The following is an 18,772-nucleotide window of genomic DNA, read 5'->3' on the forward strand; positions in this document are numbered from 1 at the left end:
CATCCAGAGTCAGACCAATAGGAGCCTCCTCCTCCTCAATCACCATAGTGCCACAGTACCCTGAGACACACACACATGCACATGCACGCACACACACACACACACACAAAACCAAAAAGTACCCCAGATTTAACTGTAGGTCAAAAGCCCCAACCTCAACACTCCCACACAATCTCTTCCCTCAGCAATGTTATAGAATCAACCTCTACTTTCAGAATTTGTTTATTGGTACTATCCATCCAAATGTCCATCCCTCCCCTCCCCTCCCTCCCTCTCTCCCTACCCTTCTTCCTCCAGAAGTTCTCTCTGTAGTAGACCATGCACTTGATGACGCAGCCCATAGGCACGCGGCTGATCAGCTGGTTCCGGAGCGGGGGCAGTTCGGGGCTGAAGTGGATCTTCATGTGCAGAACTGGGGGCATGGCCAGGATCACATACTTGGCCTGAGAGAGAGATATACACACAGACAGACAGACAGGCAGACAGACAGACAGACAGACAGACAGGCAGACAGACAGACAGACAGACAGGCAGACAGACAGACAGGCAGACAGAGAGGCAGACAGAGAGGCAGACAGACAGACAGACAGGCAGACAGACAGAAAGATAAACAGAGAGACAGACAGGCAGGAATATAGACAGATAGACAAGCACACACACACACACACACACACACACACACACACACACACACACACACACACACACACACACACACACACACACACACACACACACACACACACACACACACACACACACACAGGATTGTCACTATAGTCAGACCAAGGTGCTAGTCCAGAGACAACCTCTAGATGGGAGCAGAGGAGCAATCTATGAATACTGAACACAGCTCACAAACCACCCTATGAACAGAATACTTCCCAAGCGCTGTCTAACAATCTCAAATCAACTGTAAACCACTACTGCTCACCATGCTAAGTGGCTGGAGCCCGTGAAGGCTACAAACGCTCAGTATTTACTAGGGGTGTAACGATACACTTATCTCACGATACGATACGATACACGACATTGGGTTGACGATAACAATACGATACGATACACTTTAGGGCAGGTGTGAAGCGTTGCAGTAGCGCTGCTGTTCACACCAATAGTGCATTTCTCCACATTTCTACTCCACTACACTTTGTGAATTTAGAGCTTAACTGTTGTAATATCATGGATAGGCCTAGCGACAAAAGACTTGTTTGTTACCAGCGTTGTGTAGCTAGAGTTCACTGATATACAATAAACATATCACAATATTGTTTTCACCTTGACAATACATATTGTGACGTTTCTGTATCGCGATATATTGTGGCACGATATATTATTACACCCCTAGTATTTACACTGTCCTAGACCATGGTCACTCACCTGGTACGTCTGCTTGTTGACTGTCTCCACCACGACCATGTCTCCTGACTGGTCCACCCTGTAGACGGCAGACTGCAGCTTCACCAGGTCGCCCAGCTCCCCGGCCATGCCCTCGCTGATCTGGCTGGAGCCGCCCACAAACTTCCTCTCCTGCAGGGGGCAGCAGAGAGCAGGGGGTCAGGAGGGGGTCAAGGCAGAGAGAGCCATAGTAACAATGTACAAAAACATGTAAAAAATTGTAAAAAAATATAAAAGTAGATGACCGCAGGGTCGACGGTTCGATTCCCAGCTCCTCCTGTCCACATGTCGAGGTGTCCTTGAGCAAAACACTAAAACCCCAAATTGCTCCCAATGAGCAGGCTGGCACCTTGCATGGCAGTTTGCCGCCATTGGTGTGTGAATGTGCGCATGAATGGGTGAATGAGAGGCCATTGCAAAGCGCTTTGTCCATTAAGGTAGAAAGGCGCTATGGAAGTGCAGTCCATTTACCATTTACCAAATGAAGCACTAGAGGAAGGAATCTTAAACCTATTCTGAAAACAAATCACCTCCCACACACTCGTCTCCATGGACTGAATCGTGACTTGAGAACAGCCTGTAAACGTTTGTGCAACAAGTCCGCTAACATAAATATTAGGATTTAGTTAAGAGACAGTAAGCCAACGATGTTAGCTCTTCTCTGCGGCTCCTCTCAGGGAATACCTTGACCTCTCCTGAGACTAACCCTGTCCTCCAGAGTGGGATGATTGATAGGCTGGCTCGACAGAAGATACTTGGAGACCCACAGCCCCACGCGCCCCTCTGCAAACTGCAGCTGCGTCTCCATGCGAAGGGGAAGGAGAGCTGGACACGGAGCAGGAGAGGATGTGGATGGGCGGGGTTAAACACACACAGACCTTGTCCATGTGGTTCGAGAGCGGGCCTCTCTCTGCTCTGCGTGATCACTACCACATTGGGAGCATTCCTCTGAGACACGGGGCCCGCGCTGGCTACCCGCCGCCCCTGGTGTGGAAACCAGGCCAGGTCGAGCCCGGCTGATGGGCGTGGCTGGCTTGTTTCTGTTCAGGACTGGTAGGACGGAAGCTAGTCATGCCACTGAAATAGCTGTGAATTGAAATGACATGAAATAATGTCTGATAAATTAAGATAGGTCTAAGCATCAGTTTCAATGCTTCCAATGCTAATCCAGCACATATACTGCACGGATAGCCAGTAAGCTCATGAGCTCACAACAACTAGCAGCAGCTTCCATAACATTAATGGTAGCGGTCAGTGGCTAAAGCAGTTAAGGGTTGGGGTTAGAATAAGGGTTTGGATTGGGACAGGATCTGACCTATAAGGCAAGGGGTAAAGGTCGGAGTGAAAGGATGAACATTTGGAGGTTTGGGGTATAGTCCCATAAAGTCATCCCCACCGGGACCTTGAACCCCGATCTCCTGCGTGTGAGTCTATTGCTTTCACTGCTACTCTACTTGTGCAGTGCATTTTGGTGTCCTTATTTATAATGGTGTGCTGGGACTACTGCCTCTTGTGGTGCCAACAGAGAAATGCACATCAACATTCAACAGAGGGAGGGAGGGAGTGATAACCGGACAAACGCTATACTAGGTGCACTGGCTTACAGCCACTCACAAAAACACAAAAAACACAGACTTGCATTGGAGGTTCTATGCTATAAATTCACACTGTTATTTTTCAACACGGAGCAAAGTGAGTTTTATGGTTTTCAAAGTGAGTTTCCTGGTTCTCAAAGTGAGATTCTTGGTTCTCAAAGTGAGATTCTTGGTTCTCAAAGTACGATTCCTGGTTCTCAAAGTGAGTTTCCTGGTTCTCAAAGTGAGATTCCTAGTTCTAAATGCCTTTCGACTTGCGGGAGAGAAAGATATGTTGAGCAGAGCAGGGAGGGCGAATGTGTGGGTGTGTTTGAAATTCACCCAGCGCTGCCAAAAAACCTGCAAATACCCTCAAACAAACTGCAGGAAGCCTCCACAATCCACTCAGACTCTCCTCTCAAACACCAGTGTGTGGTGTGTGTGTGTGTGTGTGTGTGTGTGCACCCGTGCATGTGTGCGTGCTGAAGTGGAGCTCAGTTAAACAGGAAATGACAATGGACGTCACAACAACATCCTTTAATCACCACAGCACAGCCCCCCTCCCCCCTTCCTCTGTAACCACGGCAACGGGGGCACTCTGCGTTCCTGAAGTGAAGTAGCAGGAGGAACAGTCTTTGTGGAGGCTGGAATTATGTGCAGGGAACAGGGCACAAGAGGCAAGGCCAGTTTGGGGGAATCTGAAGTCAGGAGAACAGGTTTGATTTCGGCTGGGGGGGTGGGGTGGGAGTAGTCTGGAGTCAAGCGCCACAAAATATGGGCAGAGGGGCGGAGCCTGCACATTAGCCTACCTCTCAGATCCAGCTGCATTTGCATTATTTCATCGGGAGTGTATAGTCAGAACTAAATGAAAAACTCATTTAGATAATACACTTTTTTGTATAATAAAAACCCCTGAAAAGTGAGAGTTAACGTGGAAGAAAGTCCAAGTAAATCGCACTTTGTGTGCCAGATATGCTACCGACAGTTCGAATCGTTAGCAATCCTTGAAACGTGGAAATCTGTGGTTAGTGACCAATCAGAGGATTCTCATTGGTGTCCTTGAACATCATAGCTTGTTCTCAAGTTTTTGGCGTAGCGAGAACATCTGGGTACTCAGAATAAAGGGGGGGTTACTCAGTTTCCTTTCCTGAACGGATGGATGGACTGACAAAAGGAAAGACAGGCACACTGACAGGTAAAGTATATCAATCTTAACGTGTCACTGCGTCGCTCAGTGGTATTACATGTGTGCGTACGTGTGAGTGTGTGTGTGTGTGTGTAGGGGAAAGCCGAGACGAAAATAACACTTTTTTTGTTTGATCCCATTTACTCCGGAATTAATAGAGGTAGAGATTGCATGTTTTATGACACACAACTAGCACATGTCCTTCACTATTATCAGCCGTAATTTCCGTTCTAGGATATATGACTTTAATATAAATACGCTGAGAATGGAGTGAGTACAGTGGGGCGGAAGTAACAGTAAACTAAGGGTCCTCGTAGTTTTTCAGGGTTGTACTATCAACATATGTACTATTAGACATAATTTCATATTTGTATTGAGTCAATGAATGCTAGGCTATATGTTCGAGATCCTTGTCAGAACCGTGCGTAAACATTGCAATGTTGCGCAACCATAAAATGTTTTGTGATACAAGATAAACAGAGATTACATGGCTTTATAGCCAAATCAGACATCAGTTTCTCGTCTCATTTTTACTGGAATGTATAATGAGCTGTCTTTCTTCACCCCTGATTTCACAAGTTTAAAGACCACACAACAATTGAATGTGTTTAAGGAAGTTTACTGTAATGACGATTGGAATTAATGGTTGACAATGAATGATGACTTGAATGAATGAGCTAAAGTAGTGTATCCAGGCAAGAGACTCTGGCAGATGACCCCCACAGGGTAATGCATCATTGCATAATGTCAAGGTAACAGCAAAGTTTTAAGTGCACTACAGGTTTACGCCATTTCCGGCAGAAAATGTGGAACAGCGCCTTCTGCGGTCGCAGAAAACGGTGTAACACCGGCTCTCCCCTAATGTATGAGTGTGTGTGTGCGTGTGTGTGTGTGTGTGTGTATCAGTGGAGGCTCGTCCATTGAGGCAGGGGAGGACAGTCCTCCTCAGTTTTGGAGAGAAGAGAGGGATTAAAATATAAATATATGAATTTATTTATTCAGAATTAATATTATCTCAGTTTTGTTCATAAAGCAGGTTTTCCCTATGGATAAAAACCCATTATTGAAATTCTAAAGCTCCAATAGTGACATCAACATGCAGCTGGAGGACTCATAGATATCTATGGAAGGGAGGCTAGCCTCCCTTAGGGTGGGTTCTTTTCTCTTAAATCAATGTAATGCATTTTTGCTAATTTGTGATTGGCCAAAACGCTGAAAAATTCTCCGGCCCTGTCTGAACAGGATTCAGATATTGACATTTTGTTGGTCCAATCACATTCCAGATTCCAGATTTACCACAGTGAAGGCCGATTGGGTCGGCGTTGATGTCTGTGTTTCTCTTCCCTGTGCCATTGGAGACTTTTTGTCTGTTCATAGCTCCATAATATAATACATCCGAAAGTATTATGGGACATATTATACATCAAACTGTTCGTCTATTTGTCTTGATTCTAGCCATCTAAATATCCAAGCTGACATAAATACTTTTTGAGCTAGAGCCGTCTGAATACGACAGTTCCACTGGCTGGCTATAGCCGGTAACGTTAGCTACGAGGTGCATGTCAGGCTACGGCGCGCAGATTGGCTGGAGACGCAAACTGTCGGCAACTCGTCCAAAACATTTCTAGAGACTGGATCGCAACACCGGATCGGAGACATCCACAGCCTGGCTCCTGCTTGCGTGAGAATTGATCGCTTTGCCGTGCTTATTCCTCATCCAGTGATGGATGGTTGGATGGAAAACTTTCAACTGAATGTTCATATTGTTCTGATAAATGTAGGCTATAGCAACATAAGAGTGGCAGCTTTGACAGCAGCCCAAATGAGCTAATCCCATAGCTGTACCATTGCTAGCTAGCCATGAGCGAACTGTTGGATACTGCATTTGCTGTGCAACGTATTCCATTGTCCAGTTGTCAAATCTATTTGCCAACAAACTGTTTGAGAGCCAGCACACCTCAGTGTCCCTTAATCAAAAACATTTTTCATATATCACCTAACCTCTCCAGCACCTCACCAATATCAATTATTTTCTCTCTTGTACACAAGAGTACAATCCATTACAACTATTGCTTACAATGTTTTATTGTTGTTTTGTAATATTTTATCATGAATATGATAAATAAATGCTGCATGTAGTTAAAAAAAGTGTTATTCAGTTTTTCATATGCTAAAATTGACTGTAAATCCACTTTAAAGCTGATATTTCAAATAATAACTGACTAAGGGAAAGTGCCCCCCGGCGCCCATGGGCGGTTCGCCTCTCTTCCTCCTGTCCTCCTCAGTTTTTTGAGTCACCAGCCGTCACTGGTGTGTATATGTGTGTGTGTGTGTGCGCGTGTGTGTGTGCATGTGTGTGAGTGTGTGTGTGTGTGCGCGTGTCCCACCTGTCCTCCGTTGGCGGTGGAGAAGATCCTCATGGTCCCTCCACACTGCTTGACGTACCAGAGGAACCAGAGGGCCGACACCTCGTGGGGCTCCGAGGTCACGTTCACGTTCACGAACAGCGTGGCGAAGCGGCGGGCGGAGCTGGAGGAGGACGGGAGGGGGGCAGAGGTTCAGGTTCAGGACGGGGGGGCAGAGGTTCAGGTTCAGGAAGGGGGGGCAGAGGTTCAGGTTCAGGAAGGGGGGGCAGAGGTTCAGGTTCAGGACGGGAGGGCAGAGGTTCAGGTTCAGGTTCAGGAAAGGAGGGCAGAGGTTCAGGTTCAGGTTCAGGTCTTTGTTCGTCGTCACATGTAAACGTACTGGACGGTGTACGATCACAGTGAAATGTTGCTGCCGGCTTCGTGATGTGCTCAATTACATATACATTAGGGGTTACACATACCCAATTTACAAAAAACACAATCAACTTACACATCTCTACAATATAAAGATATGGATGAATCATGTACATGCTATAAGTATGGATATAAATAGCCCCGGGGGTGTGTTATGTAGATGCTATAGCTATGAATAACAGGGACACTAGAACTGCATGGTACATCTCATACAGTACTTCCTGCTGGTCATGGCAAGGGATGTTCTAGTGTAGCGTAGTCAGCCAGAAAGGAGGACAGTGCTGGTTAGATTACCTGGTCCAGCAGACCTTCTCAAACAGCTGCTTCATGGTCATCTTGTCCCACTCCTCAGCATGGGGAGCTCTCCACGGGGCCTCTCTGGGGATCTGGAACGTAGAACGTAGAACACTCAGACAGTACACGCTTCCAGAACCAAAGAACACTCAGACAGTACACGCTTCCAGAACCAAAGAACACTCAGACAGTACACGCTTCCAGAACCAAAGAACACTCAGACAGTACACGCTTCCAGAACCAAAGAACACTCAGACAGTACACGCTTCCAGAACCAAAGAACACTCATACAGTACACGCTTCCAGAACCAAAGAACACTCAGACAGTATACGCTTCCAGAACCAACTTCAACCCAACCCGAGAGAGAGAGAGATAAATTATATATATATAAATAATCATCTAGATCATTCAAATATTCAACATGGTTTGAGAGTTGAAGAAATAATTCTGAACAAATGCACAGTTCACAGTGTATGAGTACATGGGCTTCAGATTCAATGAAACCACTATTACACAGGGTACAGAAATGTCTATCAGTTTTTACAGCTAAAGGTGCAACTCCACATCTGAACTTAGCAAAGGCACTCCTGTACTGTCTTGATAGAATACTATATGGCTCAGTTTCAAAAGCACTTTTGAATAGGCAATAAGTACGCAATGTATTGCTGGAGCCATTTCTGTTCATCTGACTCTGACGTTAAAGCCTCTGGAAACTTGGCTTGAAATAGTAAAAATGCATATATGATATCAAATGTTAGTGTCTTTTTAAGCATCCACAAAAATCTGAGTTAAAATAAACGTTCAGAACCCTTCGAAAAAAGTGTTCAAAAACGGCTCATTTTGCTCTGTAGACCATTTCTCAGGAATGTGTGGGCGCGTCAGATCAGGATTTGATTGACATTTTGATCCGCCAATGACAAACAATCTCATCAAAACTAGCAACGCACTATGCACAGCAACTAAATGTCCAGCCGTATATGTTTGAGCCGTCAGATACTCAATTCTCAGAGGATGCAGAAATACAGTAGAAGCCCTGCCATCACCAAATAATTAATTTTAATCGATCACTGAATGGTGAGTTCCAAAATGCTTTTCTATCCATTAGTAGAATTAGTTAGCCACAGCTAGTTCTAACCATACTAGCTAGCGCTAACATTATTAGGCTGCTAAGCAGCTACAAAGCACTGAGTTGGCAAGCTAACAATGTTAGATTTCTTTAGAAAAAGGTGAGGTTAACAATAAATGTGGAACATTTACTTAAACTTTATCATTAGCAAGTAACTTACATGATCGATCTCTAGGTTCTGGGCATCGGGGAGAGGCTGAAGTGGAGGGAGAGAGGGTACTGCTCCAGCTACAAGACATAGCCGTTGTGCAAAACCCATGGCTTTCTGGCAGAATTTAATGAATGAGCGCAGCATATGAAAGTATGTTTCCGGACTGCTCCACCACGGCTCACCAAAAACGCGGTCCACTGTTTCTCTAAATCCAACACAGTTGGAAAACTAAAGAATGACTTGTTGTCATCTCACTGATGAGCACCCAGGGACAGCACAAACAATCATGATGGTGCACAGGGTGGGGAGATAGAGGATAGATAAAAATAGATACCTGTAGATGGATAGATAAAAATAGACAAAGATACTGGGCTGGATCAAATATGTTAGCTTACTGCAAATTTGCTGTCGACGAGGCAGATTTAGCGGGGAGGTAGGACTTACTAACGTGCATTTTTTAATGATTGGATCTCGGATATAATGACGTCACATTAAACAAATTAAACAACGCCCATTTCAAACCCACTGTCAGGAATGTTACAAAAACTTAAATGAGAATATTTCGAATTTTGATAGAAAGTAATTGCTAATACTTTTACATGTTGTTTATTATGTACATAATACACTAAATTACATAGTTAGAAGACTTTTGTGGATTTGAGTTTCCAGAGGCTTTAATGCTGTGATGACGTTAATGTCAAAATTATTTAGATCATTTCTTGAATAGACTTGAATATCTGTGAGAGCAAGGTGGGGCGTATAAAACCGGTAAAAACAAAACAGGAATAGTTTTTGTAGCCCCAGAGGGCAGCAGCATGCCAGGAGGGGCAAAACCACAGATTCAAACAGTTTAGTATAACATTTAAGATTTAAAGGGAAACATTTAAAGGGAAAGCCGCCCATAGATTTACATCTGGCTATGATTGCCCCCAGGTCTCTGCTCCCATGCGTTGCTAGATGCTTGACAGTTTGGTTATAATCTAAGAACTCTACGCTAAGAGTAAGAGCTAAGAACGCTAAGATCAGCCCCAAATGTTTATACACATTAACAACTTCCAGTAGAAAAAGCCCTCGGGAAAAGCTGAACATAGGAGTGTTGATGGATTCCTGTTTGTCAACACTGAGGTTCAATTTCCAATCTTGACATCAGCGATGGGCCAGGTACAGGCAACTGCTGTAACTCTTCTTCAGTTTCAGAAATCAAAACAATATAATCTGCAAATACAAGGATTCATATTTTTTCATTATCTGTAAAGACACCCTTGCCTAAGGCCTTGACTGCCAGAGATCGTTTATGTACATGGAGAAGAGGAAGGGAGATAGAATACATCCTTGTTTTAATCCAGTGTCGACTGGGAACCTGTTAGACATCCATACACAGTAAGGAAGTTCAGTATATTGCCATGTAGGCCCAGTACTGACTCATTATCCCAAAGCAGTTTCCGGTCTACATGGTCAAAAGCTTTAGAGAAGTCAATGAAGGAGAAAAAAGTGGGTTTAGTTAACTTTTTTGGGGGCAAAATGATCCAGACAACTCCTTTTCTTTCTAAACCCATTTTGCTCATATACTATAATACAGTTAGATTCCCATTCAGAGATAGCACACAACACAACAACTTATATAGAGAGAGAGAGAGAGAGAGAGAGAGAGAGAGAGAGACGTCACCTCTGCACCCATCTTGTCCATTGTCCTCCAGAGGTTGTTGTAGTCCATGAGGGCAAAGGGGTTCCACATGGGGGGGAATGAGCTCTTGAACGGGTAGGACTTCCCCTGGAGGAAAACGACACATGTGAGGGTTAGACACCTTCATCCTCCTCCTCCTCATCATCATCATCATCACTATCCTCATCAACATCATCATCACCTCTATCATCATCACATCATCATATTTCTGCATCCGATTTCTGAGAGCGGTATCAGGTATCAGGTTTTTATTATGTACTGTACAGCACCAGACTTTGAGGCAAGGTTCTGGGGTCACCAGAAGTGCTTAGTCAGAGTGAAGCAAGCATACTGTACGTGCGAGCGAGCATGTGTACTTTGTGTGCGAGAGCTACTACTACTATGATTAAACGTCAGTGGTACTGTAGGTCTGAGGCAACGCCTCTGTTCTGGGGAGAACTGAGTGTTGCTTAATGTTTCATTACTGGTCAAAGGTACTTTGGTGATTGCACCTTGTGGAAAAAAGAAATGTCATTGCGTATGCTTGCTTCATTAAAGATGGCATATAGCCTATTCATGCTTGTTAATAAAGTATATCGCTTTTGCCTGTGGTTGTAAAACTGACTGGGACAGCCCTGGTCAGAGAGAAACTTTGCTATCACTGTTCTCGTTATTAACTATCGATTGGATTAATTTCGTCAATGATTTCAAGATTAGATTATTAATTTATTCCACAAACCCCAGCAATACTGATAAGACCCCCCCCCCCCCCGAAACACTGGCACACAACTAATCAAATCAGTCTCTCGTTCACATTATTTCTCAACCCCAGGTTGGCCAATGCTTTGATTTGGGTCCAGACAGCATACAGAGAGACATCAAAACACAACGCAGAGCTTAATAAGGACAATAATAAAAGACAACGTCAACAATATTTAAACAGTATATATATATATATATTTCCTGTTTTTAATGCATCTGTTTCTTTGTAGTTTCATCTTATTGTTTGTTATTTTGTTTTCATTTATATATTTATTTGTTCACTTGCTTTGTCAATGCAAACATCTTTACCATGCCAAAAAAAGCCCTTTGAATTGAATTAAATTGAGAGAGAGAGAGAGAGAGAGAGGAGAGGGGGGTGAGCCAGGGCTCAGCCACATGCAGCAGTGCTCTGGATCGCCCAGCACTCTGGAGCAACAGGTCTGTCTCCATGGAGATGAAAATGAAGATGATGCACAAGGAGGGGGAGATGGAGGAGAGGAGGGGAGGAAGGGATGGGGGGTCGAGAAGAGGGGCAATATGGAGGTCGTGGAGGAGAGGAAGGAGGGAAGAAGGGAGGGGAGATGGCTGCATCTATCATGCCATGGCCAGTGAGCAGCAAGTGTACCCCACACAGAGTATAAAGAGAGTATAGATAGTGTACCCCACACAGAGTATAAAGAGAGTATAGATAGTGAACCCTACAGAGTATAGAGAGAGCATAGATAGTGAACCCCACAGAGTATAGAGAGTATAGATAGTGAACCCCACAGAGTATAGAGAGTATAGATAGTGAACCCCACAGAGTATAAAGAGAGTATAGATAGTGAACCCCACAGAGTATAGAGAGCATAGATAGTGAACCCCACAGAGTATAGAGAGAGTATAGATAGTGAACCCCACAGAGTATAGAGAGTATAGATAGTGAACCCCACAGAGTATAGAGAGAGTATAGATAGTGAACCCCACATAGTATAGAGAGAGTGATTGATTGACAGTGATTGAAGTAGAACACTAGGCAGTTCATATCAGACTGTCCAGTTGTCCAGAATCTCAGAATGAGTGTTTCATCTAATGGTTCTACAGTACCTCTACAGGAAAAACCAAGCTTGTATGCTTCCTGCTGTGCTACGCTAGAATGCATCACACTGCCAGAACACAGAAGCATATCCCAGAATACACCAAGGACAACCACTGCTCCAGCCAAGCCTCATAATAACTTAAAGTCTATTAAGAGGTTTCTAAAATAGAAACTGGTTTGTCATGGTGTATTCTGGGATTTCCCTCCCACATAAATAGGTTATTGACATTCATTCATTGCTATCATTAGCTCTAGTCCCGATGGCAAATATCTGTTATCTCTTCCCACATTTCTGATGGTGATTTCTCATGACGGAATAAAAGACAGAAACCTCACACTCTGGCTTTCAATGCGCGGTGATTTAATGAACGGACGGATGTTTCAGCCTTGCGGTCTTTGTCAAGGTCATGACAGACCTCACCCTAACCTTACCCCTAGTGTCTTGATGGACTTTGACAAAGGCCCCAAGGCCGAAACGTCCGTTTATTAAATAACCTTGCATCGAGAGTCAGTGTGCGGGAGTGTGTTTTTTTATTTTATTTATTCAGTATATCACCTGTTACCGGCATCTCTCAAAGATGGTCTACTGTGTACGTTTTTTATTTTTCTAAATCGATTTCTCATTAAGGGCCACCGAGCTGATGGCAGCAGCTGGCAGGCTGGATAGATAGATACTTTATTGATCCCCCCAGGGTTAGGGTCAGGCTAAGGGTTAGGGTTACTAAGGGTTAGGGTTAGGGTCAGGCTAAGGGTTAGGGTCAGGCGAAGGGATAGGGTTAGGGTTACTAAGGGTTAGTGTTACTAAGGCTGATGGGGAAAACCAGGCCCGGCCTTTTTTGGATTAGCATCTGCTAGAGGAAAGCTGATTAGGCACGCCGCTCACTTGGATGCTAGCCCTAATTATGGCTGGATCTGTGTGTGCATGTATGTGTGTGTGTGTGTGTGTGTGTGTGTGTGTGTGTGTGTGTGCACACCCTGATTGAGCAACCCTGGCTACTGTCCAGTGGTGTAGTGTAAGAGTAAATGTGATTTTTCCAGGTGAGAGTGCAGTCCCACTCTGGGCAGGCCTGATAAGAGCCAAAGTCACAGCGTCAAGGTGAAATACTGATCTCTGTGCCGATTCAATGAAGGACATTACTGAATACAGGCCACTGTTCGCCTGGCGTCACCATCCTGATCATGTGAGCTCATATACTACTCTTCACAGACTGCATAAGGGATTGTACATGGTTCACACATACTAGGAGTTTGTCTAGGGTAATGGCACACGCTGCTGAAGACGATATAGGACAGGGTGCAGGACAGGACAGGACTGGACAGTGCAAAGACATGACAGTGCAAAACAGTACAAAAAGTACAAAAAATACAGTCCAAAATACATTGCTTCCAGGCTAAGTCACTGTCCCAATTCATAAGTAATACAGGTCACTGTCCCAGTTCAATGAAAGACAAGACTTTTTTCATTATTTTCAAAAACAGCACTCTTCTTACAACATGATTTCTTCATAGCTATTTTTGTCCTGATTGGTCTAAATGCCATGTTGGTCACCATCACAGGCCGATCCACAGAAACTGATGTTTGTGGCTCACAATAGAGCACAATGTTCACACTGAACAACAATATGGTATGAACATCTGAACTAGTTCTGTGTCTACCGGTCTGTCTGTCTGTCTCTCTCTCTCTCTCTCTCTCTCTCCCTCTGCATGTCTCAGTCTGTTCCTCAGGGGTTCGACCACCTCTATCTCTCTCTCTCTCTCTCTTTCTCTCTCTCTCTAATTCTCTCTCTCTCTCTCTCTCTCTCTCTAATTATCTCCCTCTCTCTTTCTCTCTCTCTCTCTCTCTCTCACAGACTCTCTCTGTATCCTCTCTCCCTGATGAGGGACGTGTCGCTTCATTACTGAACCCCCAGAGGAATGTGACCCCTGCTGTCCCCAGGGCTCCTCCTGGTCACACTTGACCGGAGCTGTGGGACCCCTGCTGGGTCAGCGCCCATAAGGACCATCAACATGACCCCCACCTCCCTGGGCTTAAAGAAGACCACAGGCTATGTGGCAATGTAGTGGACACACACACACACGCACACACACACACACACACACACACACACACACACACACACACACACACATACATACATACATACACACAGTACACACACACACACACACAGTACACACACACACAGACACACACACACACACAGACACACAAAATGAAAGATATGGGATGAGCGGCTTTTGATGAGATGCTGCCATGGAAACCAGCCAGGAAGCTACCGGGTAGCGGAGTGTGTGTGTGTGTGTGTGTGCATTTGTGTGTGTGCGTGTGTGTCTCTGAGAAAGGATCTCAGAGAGATAGTAGCTAGGGAAACCTACTCTCACAAAGGTTTCAGAACTTGTGTGTGCGGCTGGCTGCTTAAGACATATTAGGTAAGGAGACCATTGTCATAGTGAGTAGCCTACTCACATTTATCCCTGACACACACATACGTGTGCACAGTCACACACACACACACACACACACACACACACACACACACACACACACAGTATAGTATATTGATAATCCAGTCTGCCCATGTCCCTTGCCAAACCCACACAGACACGGTACGCCTCAACAAGATACAGTGTCACATGACCAATCAGCATCGGGTGCGCCCGGCGGCTGCTTCTCCTCTATAGGTCAGAACAGCCACGGAACCCTCTGACATCATCAGACGCATGCCGTAGCACGCTTCGCCGCACTCAAACATTTCTCCTCTCGTTCTCCTACTACGGCTGACTCTGCAGTGTGGGGGGAGGTGTGTGTGAGGGGGGGGGGGGGCGTGTCTGTGCGTCAACCAGAGAACATGCTTGGGCGGAACACGGTTCCCCGCCAGCCTGTCTACTGTACGCGCTCCGTACAGCGCGTCCTATCTGGACCAGGGAGGTGCGGAGGCGAGAGCCTGCCAGGGAGGGGCGGGACAACAGGGCCGCTGGCGCACACCTAATCCAATCAGACGATGCCACACGCGTGTTAAGGGTAGTAGTGCGGCTGCCCTAATACAATATGGAGCGGAAAGGTAGGGTCCGGTGGGGGTGGGTGTGGCCAGCCTCCCATATCTCTCCTTCTACCTCTCCTTACTTGATGTATATAGTCCCTGGTGTTCTTTGTCTTTTCCAACCTGGCTGTAATTTCTACTGCGCAGACACCAAATTTCCCCCTAGGGGGATCAACAAAGTAACTATCTATCTTCCCTCTCCCCCTCTCTTCTCAGCCACTTAGAGGGGGAGACGCCATAGCTCTCCCGCTTACTCTCCCCCACTCTCTCTCTCTCGCTCTCTCTCCTTCTTCCCCAGAGCCACTCAGCAGGAGAGAAACCACATTAGAGACAGAGGAAGCACCCTAGGCAGAGATGAGCATCTCCAGCTTCTAGCATCCAGCGCTAATGCTGGACCTGGAGAGACTGCCTGGCTGGCTATCTGGCTGACTGACTGATTGGGTATCTGGGTGACTGGCTAGCTAACTAGCTGACTAGCGGACTGACTGACTGACTGACTGACTGACTGACAGACTGACTGACTGACTGGCTCGCTGACTGGTTCACTGGCTGGCTGACTGACTGGCTGACTCATTGGCTAGCTGGCTGGTAATCTGGCTGGCTGATTGACTGGCTGGTTATCTGGCTGGCTGATTGGCTGGCTGGTTATCTGGCTGGCTGACTGGCTTGCTGATTGGCTGGCTGGTTATCTGGCTGGCTGGCTGACTGGCTGCTGACTGAGAGACACCACATAGGCACAGTTAAAGGAGATTGTTCGTTTTTGACAACCTGGACCTTATTTATGGCATATTATAAGACGTTTGACTCACCAAGATAACTTTGGTGTAATTCGGAGGCCTGTAGAAGAAATTTAAAATCCAGCGCGAGCCAAGTATATCCATGTAATGGTGGCGGACGGGGCACTGAGAATGCAGCTTCTAAAAAATCTATTTTCTGCCGCAAAACGGTTGTTTTCAACAATCTGTTTTTATGAATCACTAGTTTTGCTTCCATAGAGCGTAGTCTTGTTGTGGTTTTCACATGCCTCTGTAATATGATCTTTAGAAACGTCTTTAGAAACAAAATATAGCTTCCCCACTTGCTCCAGCACGCATGCGCACAGCGCGCAGACTGGCTATTCTCCGTCTGTAGGCAACACTCGCGCCTCACATTCTCTACGCTACAATCGGCTTGTTGGTGCCTGGAATATTGTGTGCAATATGGCTGAATATTTATCAGATTTTGAGGATATAGAAGATGACTTAGAATATGAAGGAAGCCGATCGTAGTGTAGAGAATGTGAGCCGCGAGTGTAGCCTACAGATGGAGAATAGCCAGTCTGCGCGCTAGCGATTCATAAAAACAGATTGCTGAAAAAAAACGTTTCGCGGCAGAAAATAGATTTTTAGAAGCTGCATTCTCAGTGCCCCGTCCGCCGCCATTACATGGATATACTGGCTCACGCTGGATTTTAAATTTCTTCTACAGGCCTCCGAATTACACCAAAGAGCTCTCGGTGAGTCAAACGTCTTATAATATGCCGTAAATAAGGTCCAGGTTGTCAAAAACTAACATTGTCCTTTAAGAAGAACCCCAATGGTGTGATCTAGAGCCTCATCACCAAGCTAGAGGCAGCACTGATGTAAAACAAGGTTTACGTTAGATTATCATGTAGGCTACTATTATTGATGGCCCAGCGGTCAATCGACGGGGTCACGGTTCTTCTCTGTCCTGGTCCCGCAGTGGTGGAACGAACTGCCCACTGATGTCAGGACAACATAGTCGCTGCCCATCTTTCGCCGCAGGCTCAAAAGTACTACCAGGATTCTTCCTCTTAACCATCTATTATAGTGAGATCTTTAGACATGCCTTTTTAATCTCGCTTTTATCATGTAGTTTTACTAAATTGTAAAATTATTTTGATTCTCATCATTTTTTTTTTTACTGTTTATTATTTTCTATTTCTCTTTTACCATGTATGTTCCGTCCTGTTCTATTTTCTTATTTTATCTTTTCTTAATACCAACCAATAAATAAAAACAATGTTTTTATTTATTCTGTAAAGCACTGTGTGCTACATTTGCTTGTATGAACATGTGCTATATAAATAAAATTGACTGACTTTATTATATTTATATTTTGCTACTCTTGCACTTTGGCTTTAGCACTAGGTTATGTTCTTAGTCACTTGTTTAGAGGGGAGATGCATTTGTGAGTTCTGGCGAGTAGTAGTACACTGACTACCTACATTGAATGCAATTATTGTAAGTCGCTTTGGATAAAAGTAATGTGATGCCTGTCAGGGTAGGAGTAGGGTTAACCCCTCCAGGCCCAGAGGGGAGGTTGATGCTAGCATGTCCAGGTACTGCGGCCCCAGCGGACCGTGTACTTCCTGTCCATCAGGCCAAGGGGAGAGCCAGTCCAGGATGTGTGTGGGTCATCTTCTGGGAATGGCGGTCAGTAGGGAGCAGAGCTGCTGCCCCAGGCCACCGGGACTCAGAGAGCTGTCCTGTATGTTCCCGTCAGAGGGATAACTGGGTTTGGGGGCGGGCTGGACAGTATTGATCCTGCTGTAGAGCTGTCAATGAGCTCCTCAAACCCAGCGCTATGACAACGATTCAAATAATCAACTATCAACAAATCGCGGTCTTCAGCACTGTTTGTTCTGTGTACATGTGTGCACACACACACACACACGCACGCACACACACTCACATTAACATAGTGCACCAGTCTCTCCTGCTCGTTAACTTTGTAGGTTTCCACCCCATACTCTTTGGCCAATCGGAAGATGCGGTTCTGAGTGGGACCAACATAGGCCCCGCCCAGGTCCACCCAGTTAGTCTCCTTATTCTGAAACAACAGAGAGAGAGAGAGAGAAAGGTAGAAATCAAATGACATGATAAAACAGATAAGCAGAGTATATCCCCTCCGTTCCGGAGTAGACAGCAGATTCAGCCCAAGGCCCGTATTCAGGAAGATGAGTTTTTCCTATAAAAGCCTAATAAATATGATCATAGCTGGAGTCCAGGTCTTACCCGAACAGTGAAGGTCCGTCCGCCCACACGGTCTCTGGCCTCCAGAACCACAGGCCTCAGCCCATTCTTCTTCAACAGCTTGGCCGCACTCAACCCTGAGACAGAAAGAGAGGAGAGATGGAGAGAGAGAGAGATGTTGTGAACTGTTGTTTCATATACAGCATTAAATAAATGAAAAACTGAGCAAGTCTGTCTAGTTCTTCTCCACCCTCTCTTTCTCTCTCTCTCTCTCTCCCTCTGTGTCTGTCTGTTATTCTCTCTCTCTCTCCCTGGGTGTTTATGCAGGGGTGGCCTGGGGCCCCAGACAGCCTGAGGAGCCGACAGTGTCTCTCTGTCTGGCCCCGGTCACAACCAGACAGGTCTGGCCTCAGTCTCTCTCTCTGCAGCGCTGCTGATCACTCACAACACCACCCCACACAGCTAATAATAATTATAATGGGAATATATACATAATTAATGGGAATTAACAGCAATAAACTGGAAAACAGAATTTATTCCCATTAATTCCCATACATTTCCAGTTTATTCCCATTATTTGCCAATAATTTGGTGAAAATTCCCGGAATTTGACAACCGTAGACACGACCCAACCCAACCCAACAGCCCACTCAAGTGGTTTCAGTGCATAGGTACAGCTGGCACTTGCACTCTCACTGAGATCAAGTCTGTCCTTTGAAACAGGAAAGGACTTAAATGTTCACAGA

The 18,772-nt window shown here is 45.4% G+C and overlaps 1 protein-coding gene across 1 annotated transcript in view; it reads right to left on the bottom strand.

The window, feature by feature from the left end:
* Positions 1-18,772, bottom strand: part of mao (monoamine oxidase) — a 41,266-nt gene that overhangs the window by 7,548 nt on the left and 14,946 nt on the right. The window contains exons 2-9 of the mRNA XM_084443393.1: positions 18,069-18,163; positions 17,746-17,883; positions 10,174-10,278; positions 7,230-7,321; positions 6,543-6,684; positions 1,378-1,527; positions 284-443; positions 1-60 (exon numbers count right to left, since the gene is read on the bottom strand). The exon at positions 1-60 is cut by the window's left edge and continues 91 nt beyond it. Of these exons, the coding sequence (XP_084299519.1) occupies positions 1-60; positions 284-443; positions 1,378-1,527; positions 6,543-6,684; positions 7,230-7,321; positions 10,174-10,278; positions 17,746-17,883; positions 18,069-18,163 (942 nt within the window). The remainder of the gene's footprint in view (positions 61-283; positions 444-1,377; positions 1,528-6,542; positions 6,685-7,229; positions 7,322-10,173; positions 10,279-17,745; positions 17,884-18,068; positions 18,164-18,772) is intronic.

The sequence above is a fragment of the Borostomias antarcticus genome, assembly GCF_949987555.1.
Source record: "Borostomias antarcticus genome assembly, chromosome: 9".
Classification (NCBI taxonomy): Eukaryota; Metazoa; Chordata; class Actinopteri; order Stomiiformes; family Stomiidae; genus Borostomias; species Borostomias antarcticus.